Genomic DNA, 12,128 nt, shown 5'->3' on the forward strand with positions numbered 1-12,128 from the left:
ACAGCAAATGGTGATATAGAAGCTGCGGCAAGTTACCCAGAAGGTCTAGCTAAGATAATTAATGAAGGTGGCTACAATAGACAACAGATTTTCAATGTAGACAAAAGAACCTTCTATTGGAAGAAGATGTCATCTAGGATTTTCGTGGCTAGAGAGGGGAAGGCAAAGCTTCAAAGGACAGGCTGACTCTCTTGATAGGGGCTAACATAGCTGGTGACTTTAAGCTAAAGCCGGGCTCATTTACCATTCTGCAAATTCTAGGGCTCTTAAGAATTGTGCTAATTCCACTCTCTCTATAAATGGAACAACAAAGCCTAGATGACAGCACATCTGTTTACAACATGGTTTACTGAATATTTTAAGCCTACTGTTGAGACATACTGCTGAGAAAAAAAACTAGTTTCAAAATATTACTGCTCTTTGACAAGGCACCTGGTCACTCAGGAGCTCTGGTGGAGATGCACAGCAAGATCAATGTTTTCATGCCTGCTAGCACAACATCCATTCTGCAGCCCATGGATCAAAGAGTCATTTTGCCTTTCAAATCTTATTATTTAATAAATACATTTTGTAAGGCTATGGCAGCCATTGATAGTGAGTCCTCTGATGCAGCAGGGCAGTGAATCAAAAACCTTCTGGAAGGGATTCACCATTCTAAATGCCACTAATCACATATGTGATTCATGGGAAGAGGTCAAAATACCAACATTAACAGGAGTTTGGGAGAAGTTGATTCCAACACTCATGGATGAGTCGGAGGGGTTCAAGACTTCCGTGGGGGAAGTAACTATAGATTTGGTGTAAACAACAAGAGATCTAGAACTAGAAGTGGAGCCTGAAGATATGACTGAATTGTTGCAGTCTGATGATAAAGGTTGAATGGATGAGGAGTCACTTCTTACGGATGAGCAAGAAAAGTGGTTTTTGGAGATGGAATCTACTCATGGTGAAGATGCTGTGAAAATTATTGAAATGAAAATGAAGGATTTGGGATATTACATAAACTTAGTTGAAAAAGCAGCAGCAGAGTTTGAGAGGGCTGACTCCAATTTTGAAAGAGGTTCTACTCTGGGTAAAATGCTATCAAACAGCATCACATGTTACAGAGAAATCGTTCATGAAAGGACCAATCAATCAATGCAACAAACTTCACTGTTGTCTTATTTTAAGAAATTGCCACAGCCACCGCAGCCTTCAGCAACCACTATCCCGATCAGTGAGGTGGTGGCCATCAACAGTGAGTCAAGACTCTCTACTGGCATAAAAGATTTTAACTTGCTGAAAGCCCAGATGATGGGTAGCATTTTTTTTAGCAATGAAGTATTTTTAAATTAAGGTATGTTACATAATGCTATTGCACACCTAATGGATTACAACAGAGTGTAAACCTAACTTTTATATGAACCAGCAAACCAAAAAGTTCATTTGACTTACTTTATTACAATATTCACTTTATTGAGGTGCTGTAGAACTGAACCTACAATATCTCCAGGGTATGCTTATACCCTTTCATTCAATATGTTATCCTATTCTATTGTATTTATTATCTAGAATTTAGTAAGTGAGTTTTTGGAACACCACAGACATTTAAATGTAAAATAGGTATTTTAAGAACTTTATCCATTGTGTATAACTTATACAAGAGTGTATAGCTGAATATATATAAGTGTCCAGATATTTTACCAACTTCTTCAAAATATTTTATTCTTATGTATGTTCTATAAAACGTGTAATTTGTATGTGTAGGTAAATTATTGCCAACTTTATTTCCTTAACTACAAAATAAAATATGAGAAGTAGAGACCAAGAAGAAAACTATTAAATAAAAAAAAATGTTTGAAAATCTGTTGTCTCACATAACCCTCGCAACATCTGGCTAACTATTCATTGCAGTTTTGCCTTGTGTAGTATGTACTATTCTCTGTTTAAGTACATGCTTTCATCTATACTTTAGCAATCATACTTATTTTGAGTAGACTCTAGACACTACACTACAAAGAGTGTAGAAATTGGACTTTGAACAATGAACCAGGACACAAGTTAACAGATTCCTTTTGGTCTTTACTCAGTGGTAAATCTAGCATAGTTATAGATTAATTCTGGATACTGAATAGGAATAGAATTGCACGTGTGGCTGGCACCCCCTGTAGATGTATTTGTGGCATGGAGACAAACAAATCCATGGATCCAGATTCTAGAGCCTTAACTGGGGATCCAGATGAGTAATTTTAGTACCTTATGTTTGCAATAAATTTCGATGGATAAATTAATATTTGCACAAGTATGAATGGTTCTGCATGGTCTAGAATTAATCATTCTTACTAAAGAACAGCCTTAATATTGCATTTATAAATCTGCAGTTCTATTAATGTGAATGGAGGTATAATGAGCGGCAAACCATCCTTGGCAGCTCCTACCTATTCCCTATGTGGATATGGAATTGATTTAATTTCCTATTTCATAGATTCAATTATCTGGTGGTTCAAATATTCTAATCCCTGAAAAATATATGAAATTCCACTTTCACCTAGGGAAGAAGGCTTCTGTACAGCATTTCTGATTGTCTCCCATCCTTAACTATGCTGTTTTATGCTTGTCTTTCCCCTTTTGACTCCAACAAAATTTTTTCAGATTGTAAGGAAAGCTAGGTTTGTGAGACTTAATAGACCCAAAATAAAACTAATAGTATTTAAAACTGAGCACAGTAGAATTTGTTGTTGACTACATATTGATGGAAAACTTATTGGTAAAATTTGATCCTGGACCTAGGAAATTTTGACTTATTTAAAACAAAGCTACAAAATTAAAAAAAAATCACAGTAAAATAAAATATGATCAGAAAAACTTGATGTGAATCCCAAAATGATAAATTAATTAAATTTTATTACAAAATGTACACACAATAAAAAAATTCTAATAAGATTAAAGTGAAAATCAAAATATTGGAATATAACTGTAATGAATGAAGTATGAATCAAGGAATTTAAGATTAATTAAATTAACTCTAGAAAATAAAATTGCTAATGTTCTATCAGTGATGGCATAATTCACTCAAATATGTTTATATTATTTAAAAAGTTTTCACAGTCAAAGCACTAGGGTCATAAATATCCATCTGTTTACAAAAAGGGGGTTCAAGAGGGCAAGATCAAAATATTTTCTTCCCTTCTCATGTACAACATCATGATGTAGGAGACTTCTCTTTCACCATGCTCATGCTCAGTAATGGCCAATTTATTTTCTTTTTGTCATTTCTTTTTTTTTCTTTTCCCTGCCTTTGCCTAATCATATGAATGCATCTTTTCCCCATATTATTGTACATGAACATCACATGTTGAGTTATCGTACATGAACATCACAGAGTTGAGTTAGCTCTTATCCCATATTATAGCCCATAGAAATGAAAAAAGTTACCAAAGGAATCATATAGAGTAGATCGTCCAGCCAGGCTAGAAACACATTTTCTCAGTATACTATTAACCATAACTGGCCAATACTGATGATCATTTACCTTAAGCAGTGAACCCATACAAGAGTGTTCTCTGTTACTATAATTGGTGGTTAATGTCATCCATCTTTCTTGAAATTGCTGTAGGCTATGCCATATGGCCAGTCCTTCATGAATCTCCTTAACTTCACAGTCCTTTGTCCAAAGCCATGTACTTGGAAGCACATAGGACCAGCATTCAAAAGAACTAGATCGTGGGGTGCCTGGCTGGCTTAGTCAGTAGAGCACATGACTCTTAATCTCAGGGTCATGAGTTCAAGTCCCACATTGGGCTTGGAGCCTACTTAAGAAAAAAAAGAAGAAGAAAAAAAGAAGAACCAGGTCTTATTTGCAGGATTGTGTGAACTCGTGTGTGGAATTCCATTTCTCTGAACCTCAATTTCCTGTGTGTAAAATTAGGATGATCTTGTGTGTTCTGTTTATTTTACAAGGCTGTTTTATGAACAAGGAATAACAAAATAGTAAGTTGTTATAATTGTTAAAAAATTGTTATAAAAAAGATTGTTGTTATAATAAGCCTGGCTTGTTAGAAATTAATGGCCATACCTTTATCAGTTTTTTTAGCCACAGAAACTATTGTAATGTCAGATATAATGTGGCAAAATATGAAGAGCGAATGAGATGAAATTTCACAAAACATAAAATACAATTTTCTATACAGAATACAGGTGTGATTATTTTTATTGGGGATTATTATGCCTCATCTGAAAGATTTATCCTTCCTTCTTTGTTTTTCCCCTAGGACCACTGAGGTTCCTATCCCAGACAGAATCTGTCACAGCCTTTATGGGAGACACAGTGCTACTCAAGTGTGAAGTCATTGGGGAGCCTATGCCAACAATACACTGGCAAAAAAACCAACAAGACATGACTCCTATCCCAGGAGACTCCCGAGTGGTGGTCTTGCCCTCTGGAGCCTTGCAGATCAGCAGACTTCAACTGGGGGACATTGGAATCTACCGATGCTTAGCTCGGAACCCAGCCAGCTCAAGAACAGGAAACGAAGCAGAAGTCAGAATTCTGTCAGGTATGCCTGTGCTCTTTATTTTCTTCAGAATTACATTGTTTGGAGTAGTTTGGACAACAATTTTCCCTTTAACAAATGCCTTGTAATTGTTTTTAAGTTCTGGGGTTTTGCTTTACATTTTTTTTCTTTCTTTCTAAATGAGCCATTAGATGAGGGTAAGCCAAAAGCTTTCTTTATTCTTCCCAGTCTTGTAGTTGAAGTTTCCAGAGAAATATATATTTTCCTTATGCCTGGTTTCATTCAGGGATGCATTCACTCGTCCCATTAATACACAATGAGTGCTTCTTTGTGTAAAGCTCACTTTACATTACAAATAATACATTGTTAATGTATTATTTTATTTTCCCCTGATAACATTCTAAGAAGTAGTGACTATTATCCCCATTTTCAAAGGAGGAAGGTGAGGCTCTGCAAGGTTAAGTACCTTCCCCAGGTTCATAGTGAACATTCATTTACTTGTCAATTCATATACTCATTTCTGAGAAGCATTGTGCTATGTACAAGGTTGTAGCAATGATTAAGACTGACACAGAGCCTGGTTTGTTAGAGTTCTGGGTGAACATGGACAGGTAAATCATTCCAATATAGTGTGACTGATACTATGGTAAGGAAAGTTGTTTCTCTTCCTTTCTCTTCTCTGGCAAATCTATGACTCTGGGCTCCTTTTCCACTCCTAAATAACCAAAGGTTAGACTGGAGATTTTCTAACATCTCTTTTCTTTCAATAATTGCTACTATCTTCTATCTCTGTAATATCTACTTTCTCATTTAGTTGCACTTGGAGGGTTTACAATGACTCACTTGTGAGAATCACAAAGAAGACACACACCTGAGTAGTTGTGACAGACTCCCTATCAAAGCATTGATGTTGGCTTTTGTCTCGCTGTGTTGTGTGCAGTTATCACAAATCCTTCGGCTAGGTAGAGGGTAACGTTCCTAAGTCTTCAAAAGTAAACTGGCAACTTGAACATTTCTAGGTACTTTGATAAGGACCTCTTTGAAGCCTCTTCTAATTCTTTCGTGTACTCTCTCCTCCATCAGTCACAGGGATACTGACTTAAATGTGTCAATAACCATTGGCCCCACTTCCATCCACTAGGCCGTGACAGATGCAAATGTAGCATTTATTCCCAACACATACATGCATTTATTTAGGCATCCATTAGATACACAAAAATTTTAAATATTTATATTCATATGTCCTTAATAATGCATCTGAGTCAATCAGATGGGAAGCCTAGGTAAATTTTCCACATAGAAAATTGTCAGGACTATGTTAGCCTATCTTAATATGACTGAAAGGTCTGTTTTCCAGACGTATTAAGGGATAAAGTTGAACTAATTAAATATTAAATCTGAAATAGAAAGTTTTGAAAGACACAGAGACATAAGCATCAAATCACCATTTACATTTATTTGTTCACCTTGTAAGACACATTTGTATTATAATCCATGGAGATTTATTTAAAGCCAAACTTCATGTTGTTAATTTGACTAAAATCAAAAATATGTTGGGGGTACTTTGGAGGTGTGTGTATTTTTTATCTGAATGGAAACTGAAATTTTTTGAAGTTATTACAGCTAATGAGAAATTTTCTCCAAGTTCTATGAATTCAAATATAAACTTTATTTTTTTATTTTATTTTGTTTTATTATGTTAGTCACCATACAATACATCATTAGTTTTTGATGTAGTGATCCATGATTCATTGTTTGCATATAACACCCAGTGCTCCATGCCGTACTTGTGCTCCTTAATACCCATCACTGGGCTAACCCATCCCCCCAACCCTTCCCCTCTAGAATCCTTAGTTTGTTTCTCGGAGTCCATCGTCTCTCATGGTTCGCCTCCCCCTCCAATTCCCCCACTTCATTTTTCCCTTCCTTCTCCTAATGTCCTCCATGCTGTTCCTTATGTTCCACAAATAAGTGAAACCATATGATAATTGACTTTCTCTGCTTGGCTTATTTCACTCAGCATAATCTCCTCCAGTCCCATCCATGCTGATGTAAAGTTGGGTGTTCATCCTTTCTCATGGCTGAGTAATATTCCATTGTATATATGGACCACATCTTCTTTATCCATTCATCTGTTGAAGGGCATCTTGGCTTTTTCCACAGTTTGGCTATTGCAGACATTGCTGCTATGAACATTGGGGTGCATATGGCCCTTCTTTTCACTACATCTGTGTCAAATATAAACTTCAAAACGGACTTATGTGCTGAGGTAATAAATACACATACACACACATTATTGTCATACTTGGTTAAGCCTGCCTCGTATGCTATTGACCATGTAAAGGATCTGCTGAAGGAACATATGTTTGTCCATTTATCATTGAGTTTGCAAGTTGATTTAGAGGTCAAATACACAAACCCACAAGTACAAAATTGAGTGAGAGAATGAATGGATGGATGGATGGCTAGTCAATCCCAGTTTCTTTTATTTTTAAAAAATTTTTTTTTAAAGATTTTATTTATTTGACAGAGAGAGACACAGCGAGAGAGGGAACACAAGCAGGGGGAGTGGGAGAGGGAGAAGCAGGCTTTTCACGGAGCAGAGAACCCGACGCGGGGCTCGATCCCAGGACCCTGGGATCATGACTTGAGCCGAAGGCAGACGCTTAATGACTGAGCCACCCAGCCACCCCAATCCCAGTTTCTTTTAATTGCCATTTATGATTTTCTCATTTTTAAAATCTTGCTAATCCTTTCTGAATCAATTTCTGTTTTCTGTAAGTACCAATCTGAGGAAGTAATAATTTACATGGATAAATGACCCACTCTCTATTCTAATGCTATTTAATCAGGTAAGATGGAGTCAGTTAAAATAGGAAACCATCAAATTACTAATATGTGTTATAAACATTAAAGTGGTACTTGAATAGTCACCATTTTAAAAATATATATATTCTTCTTCATGGTCATTTAAGTACCCTCTTGACTGATGATGTTATCTGTTTTTGTGTTAGTTTGAAACATAAATGCTAATGTGTGTACAGAGGTATCTAGTACTAATTAATACATAATTTGATGTTCTTACTCAAGTTTATGTAAAATAAAAGTTGCCCCTTTTATATATTAAGTGCTTGATATCACCAAGTAACTGAGATCCATTAAATTCAGATTTTAAGAATCAAATAGTTGTCTTGAAATGTTGCTTTTCAATGAGTAATTTTAGTTTGTTTACTAAATAAATAAATACCTATTCAACAAACTTTTGAGTGAATTTTACATACCTGTCATCATGCTGGTTGCGAGGATACGACCTTGGGAGACTGTGCCCTAAAACAGCAATAGCGTAGTGGGGAAAACATGGGGCGCCTGGGCGGCTCCGTCGGTTAAGCATCTGCCTTCAGCTCAGGTCATGATCCCATGGCCTGGGATCCCTGGGGTCCCTGCTCAGTGGGGAGCCTGCTTCTACCTCTCCCTCTACCTGCTGCTCCCCCTGCTTGCACTCTCTCTTAACTGTATGTCAAATAAATAAATAAAATCTTAAAAAAAAAAATCAGACAAAGGAAGTGGACTGTGCTGAGAAGGAAGAAACATAGTGGCGTCCCCTCACATAGAAATACCAGCTGCCAATTTTGAAAAGCAAGGAAGTGTACCCCAGGTCAGAAGAACAGCATTAATACAGCATAGAGAAAGGAGACACAATAGCTTTTCAGATGACCTGCTCTTAGTCTTTTTAAAACAAGGTCATAGGGCACAGGAAGTGTTGGAGGGGACGGACTGGAGGTAAGGAAGATACACTGAAGGAAGGGAGATAAGGTAGAATGTGTGGCATTAACCTGGAGAGAATTAACCCAGAGTGGTATCAGACAGGATTCAGAAATGAAGATGCGGGAGGAGATCTTAATTACGGATAAGTCTCAGAAACGCATCACATAGGGCATATGAGGGAGAGGATGGAATCCGGGCTCAGTAAAAGCTAGGTGGTGGCACTTTTCCCTGAGATTGGGCATGGAATATTGGCACTACTGGTTCAAAATAAATTGCAAACTTTTAAATGTCATACTTGGTTAAGATTTCCCCATAACATTTTATATTTTCCAGATAAAATGAATAATTATCTCTTTCATTCAAAGGTAGGGAAATCAGTAACTAATTTAATTTGACTAATGTTTTAAGACAGAAATTGAATTCTTGCTTATGAGAAATTGTACATTTTTAACAGAGTAAGTTAGTATTAAATTGTTGTAAAGCGTTTTTTTTTTTTTTTTTTTTGGAAATATTGATAATGCAACACTAGGTAAGATTGAGGTGGTTTGAAGTATTTTGTTGCATGTGATGGGGAATGTATGAGGTATTGAGGGGCCACTGGGATTGTCAGGTTCACTTTATTCAGCTCTCATGACATCTGAGTGCCAAGCAGTAGATTGAATTGCTGAATTATAAATCTGCTTTGGGCACTAGGTTGACTAAAATAACTGGCCCATACACTGAAACTCTAATTTCAGTTTTCTTAATGGCCTAATTGAATTGATCAATTGGTAATTCAATCTATTGTTCATTCGTTTAACTGCGATTAAATGACTCTTGGTCCTGGATAGACCTGAACTCTAAATATCTGTACAATTAGAAGCACTGGCTTTTAATGGAATCAATTGGAGTAAAGCATGTTTTGAATGATTTTTGTCTATAATATTTATTTTTATTGAAATGCATTTTAACAGAAACATTTCAAAATTCATATTATTTAAAGGAAAACTATTTTTTTTTAGTTTTAAAACAAAGAGTTTCAGAATTGTGTTCATGACCAAGAATTTATTATTGATGGGTACATAAAACTTTTTAGTTTAAGTATTATATTACAATTATATTTTGCTTTTGTTTTATTATTTCTGCAGAATACTAGTTGTAGGAAAAAGCAAAGAAGACATGTTCCTTGTTTTGAAACTTACCATTGAGCCAGACAGTTCACTCATGTATCCATATGACCAACATAAGGCAGGGAATGGTAAACTCAGGGAAGCAAATCTAGTTCCAAATCAGCACAGGCAAGGAATAAGTCAGTTGTAGGTGGAAAATTGGCAGATTCCTTGTAGAGATGATTCCTTTGCTAGATATTCAGGAGATAACCATTTGTGGAATGACACCAGATGATAAATCTGGAATGAGAAGTTGAACGTATTTTATGGAGAAACTTGAATCCCATGAGTAGGAATTTTGACTTGATTCTATTCACTTTATTGATGGCTGGGAATCCTTGAAGGTTTTTGAATAATATATATCATGATATAAGCACACACACAGAAAAACAGAAATAAGAAAGTGAAGAGCAAATCAGATTAATGTATTACAAAATTTTTGTATCATACTTAATGTTTTTCACTACACTAAAGGATTTTCCCATAGTTTCCTTTTTTTTTTTTTTTTTGGCTAGTTTTGTTTTTTATGTTGTGTTAATCACCATACAACACATCGTTAGTTTTTTTTTTTAATTTTTTATTGTTATGTTAATCACCATACATTACATCATTAGTTTTTGATGTAGTGTTCCATGATTCATTGTTTGTGCATAACACCCAGTGCTGCATGCAGAACGTGCCCTCTTTAATACCCAAAACCAGGCTAACCCATCCTCCCACCCCACTCCCCTCTAGAACCCTCAGTTTGTTTTTCAGAGTCCATCGTCTCTCATGGTTCGTCTCCCCCTCCGATTTCCCCGCCTTCACTCTTCCCCTCCTGCTATCTTCTTCTTTTTTTGTTTTAACATGTATTATTTGTTTCAGAGGTACAGATCTGTGATTCAACAGTCTTGCACAATTCACAGCACTCACCATAGCACATACCCTCCCCAATGCCTGTCACCCAACCACCCCATCCCTCCCACCCCCCACCACTCCAGCAACCCTCAGTTTGTTTCCTGAGGTGAAGAATTCCTCATATCAGTGAGGTCATATGATACATGTCTTTCTCTGACTGACTTATTTCACTCAGCGTAACACCCTCCAGTTCCATCCACATCATTGCAAATGGCAAGATCTCATTCCTCTTGATGGCTGCATAATATTCCATTGTGTATATATACCACCTCTTCTTTATCCATTCATCGGTCGATGGGCATCTTGGCTCTTTCCACAGTTTGGCTATTGTGGACATTGCTGCTAAAAACATCGGGGTGCACATATCCCTTCAGATCCCTACATTTGTATCTTTGAGGTAAATACCCAGTAGTGTAATTGCTGGATCATATGGTAGCTCTATTTTCAACTTTTTGAGGAACCTCCATACTGTTTTCCAGAGTGGGTGCACCAGCTTGCATTCACGCCAACAGTGTAGGAGGGTTCCCCTTTTTCTGCATAACCGCCAACATCTGTCACTTCCTCACTTGTTCATTTTAGCCATTCTGACTGGTGTGAGGTGATATCTCATTGAGGTTTTGATTTGGATTTCCCTGATGCCGAGTGATGTTGAGCCCTTTTTCATGTGTCTGTTGGCCATTTGGATGTCTTCATGGGAAAAATGTCTGTTCATGTCTTCTGCCCATTTCTTGATTGGATTATTTGTTCTTTGGGTGTTAAGTTTGCTAAGTTCTTTATAGAGTTTGGATACTAGCCCTTTATCTGCTATGTCATTTGCACGTATCTTCCTCCATTCTGTCGGTCGTCCTTTGGTTTTGTTGACTGTTTCTTTTGCTATGCAAAAGCTTTTTATCTTGATGAAGTCCCAATAGTTCATTTTTGTCCTTGCTTCCCTTGCCTTTGGTGATGTTTCTAGGAAGAGGTTGCTGTGGCCAAGGTTGAAGAGGTTGCTGCCTGTGTTCTCCTTTAGGATTTTGATGGACTCCTGTCTCACATTTAGTTCTTTCAACGATTTTGAGTCTATTTCTCTGTGTGGTGTAAGGAAATGGTCCAGTTTCATTCTTCTGCATGTGGCTGCCCAATTTTCCCAACACCATTTGTTGAAGAGGCTGTCTTTTTGCCATTGGACATTGTTTCCTGCTTTGTTGAAGATTAGTTGACCATAGAGCTGAGGGTCCATTTCTGGGCTCTCTATTCTGTTCCATTGATCAATGTGTCTATTTTTGTGCCAGTACCATACTGTCTTGAGGATGACTGCTTTGTAGTAGAGCTTGAAGTCTGGAATTGTGGTGCCGCCAGCTTTGCTTTTCTTTTTCAACATTCCTCTGGCTATTCGGGGTCGTTTCTGGTTCCATACAAATTTTAGGGTATTTGTTCCATTTCTTTGAAAAAAGTGGATGGTATTTTGATGGGGATTGCAATGAATGTGTAGATTGCTCTAGCTAGCATTGACATCTTCACAATATTTGTTCTTCCAATCCATGAGTGTGGACCGTTTTTCCATTTCTTTGTGTCTTCCTCAATTTCTTTCCTGAGTATTTTTTAGTTTCAGAGTACAGATCCTTTGCCTATTTGGTTAGATTTATTCCTAGGTATCTTATGGTTTTGGGTGCAGTTATAAATGGGATCGACTCCTTAATTTATCTTTCTTCTGTCTTGTTGTTGGTGTATAGGAATGCCACTGATTTCTGTGCATTGATTTTATGTCCTGCCACTTTACTGAATTCCTGTATGAGTTCTAGCAGTTTTGGGGTGGAGTCTTTTGGGTTTTCCACATAAAGTATCA

The 12,128-nt window shown here is 36.9% G+C and overlaps 1 protein-coding gene across 3 annotated transcripts in view; it reads left to right on the top strand.

Moving 5' to 3' along the window:
* The window catches only part of DCC (DCC netrin 1 receptor), a 1,177,272-nt gene that overhangs the window by 539,087 nt on the left and 626,057 nt on the right, over positions 1-12,128 (top strand). For all 3 annotated transcript variants that reach the window (XM_035724067.1, XM_035724068.1, XM_035724069.1), the window contains exon 3: positions 4,251-4,535. In XM_035724067.1, coding sequence (XP_035579960.1) covers positions 4,251-4,535 — 285 coding nt within the window. The remainder of the gene's footprint in view (positions 1-4,250; positions 4,536-12,128) is intronic.

This window comes from Zalophus californianus, chromosome 14, assembly GCF_009762305.2.
Source record: "Zalophus californianus isolate mZalCal1 chromosome 14, mZalCal1.pri.v2, whole genome shotgun sequence".
Lineage (NCBI taxonomy): Eukaryota > Metazoa > Chordata > Mammalia > Carnivora > Otariidae > Zalophus > Zalophus californianus.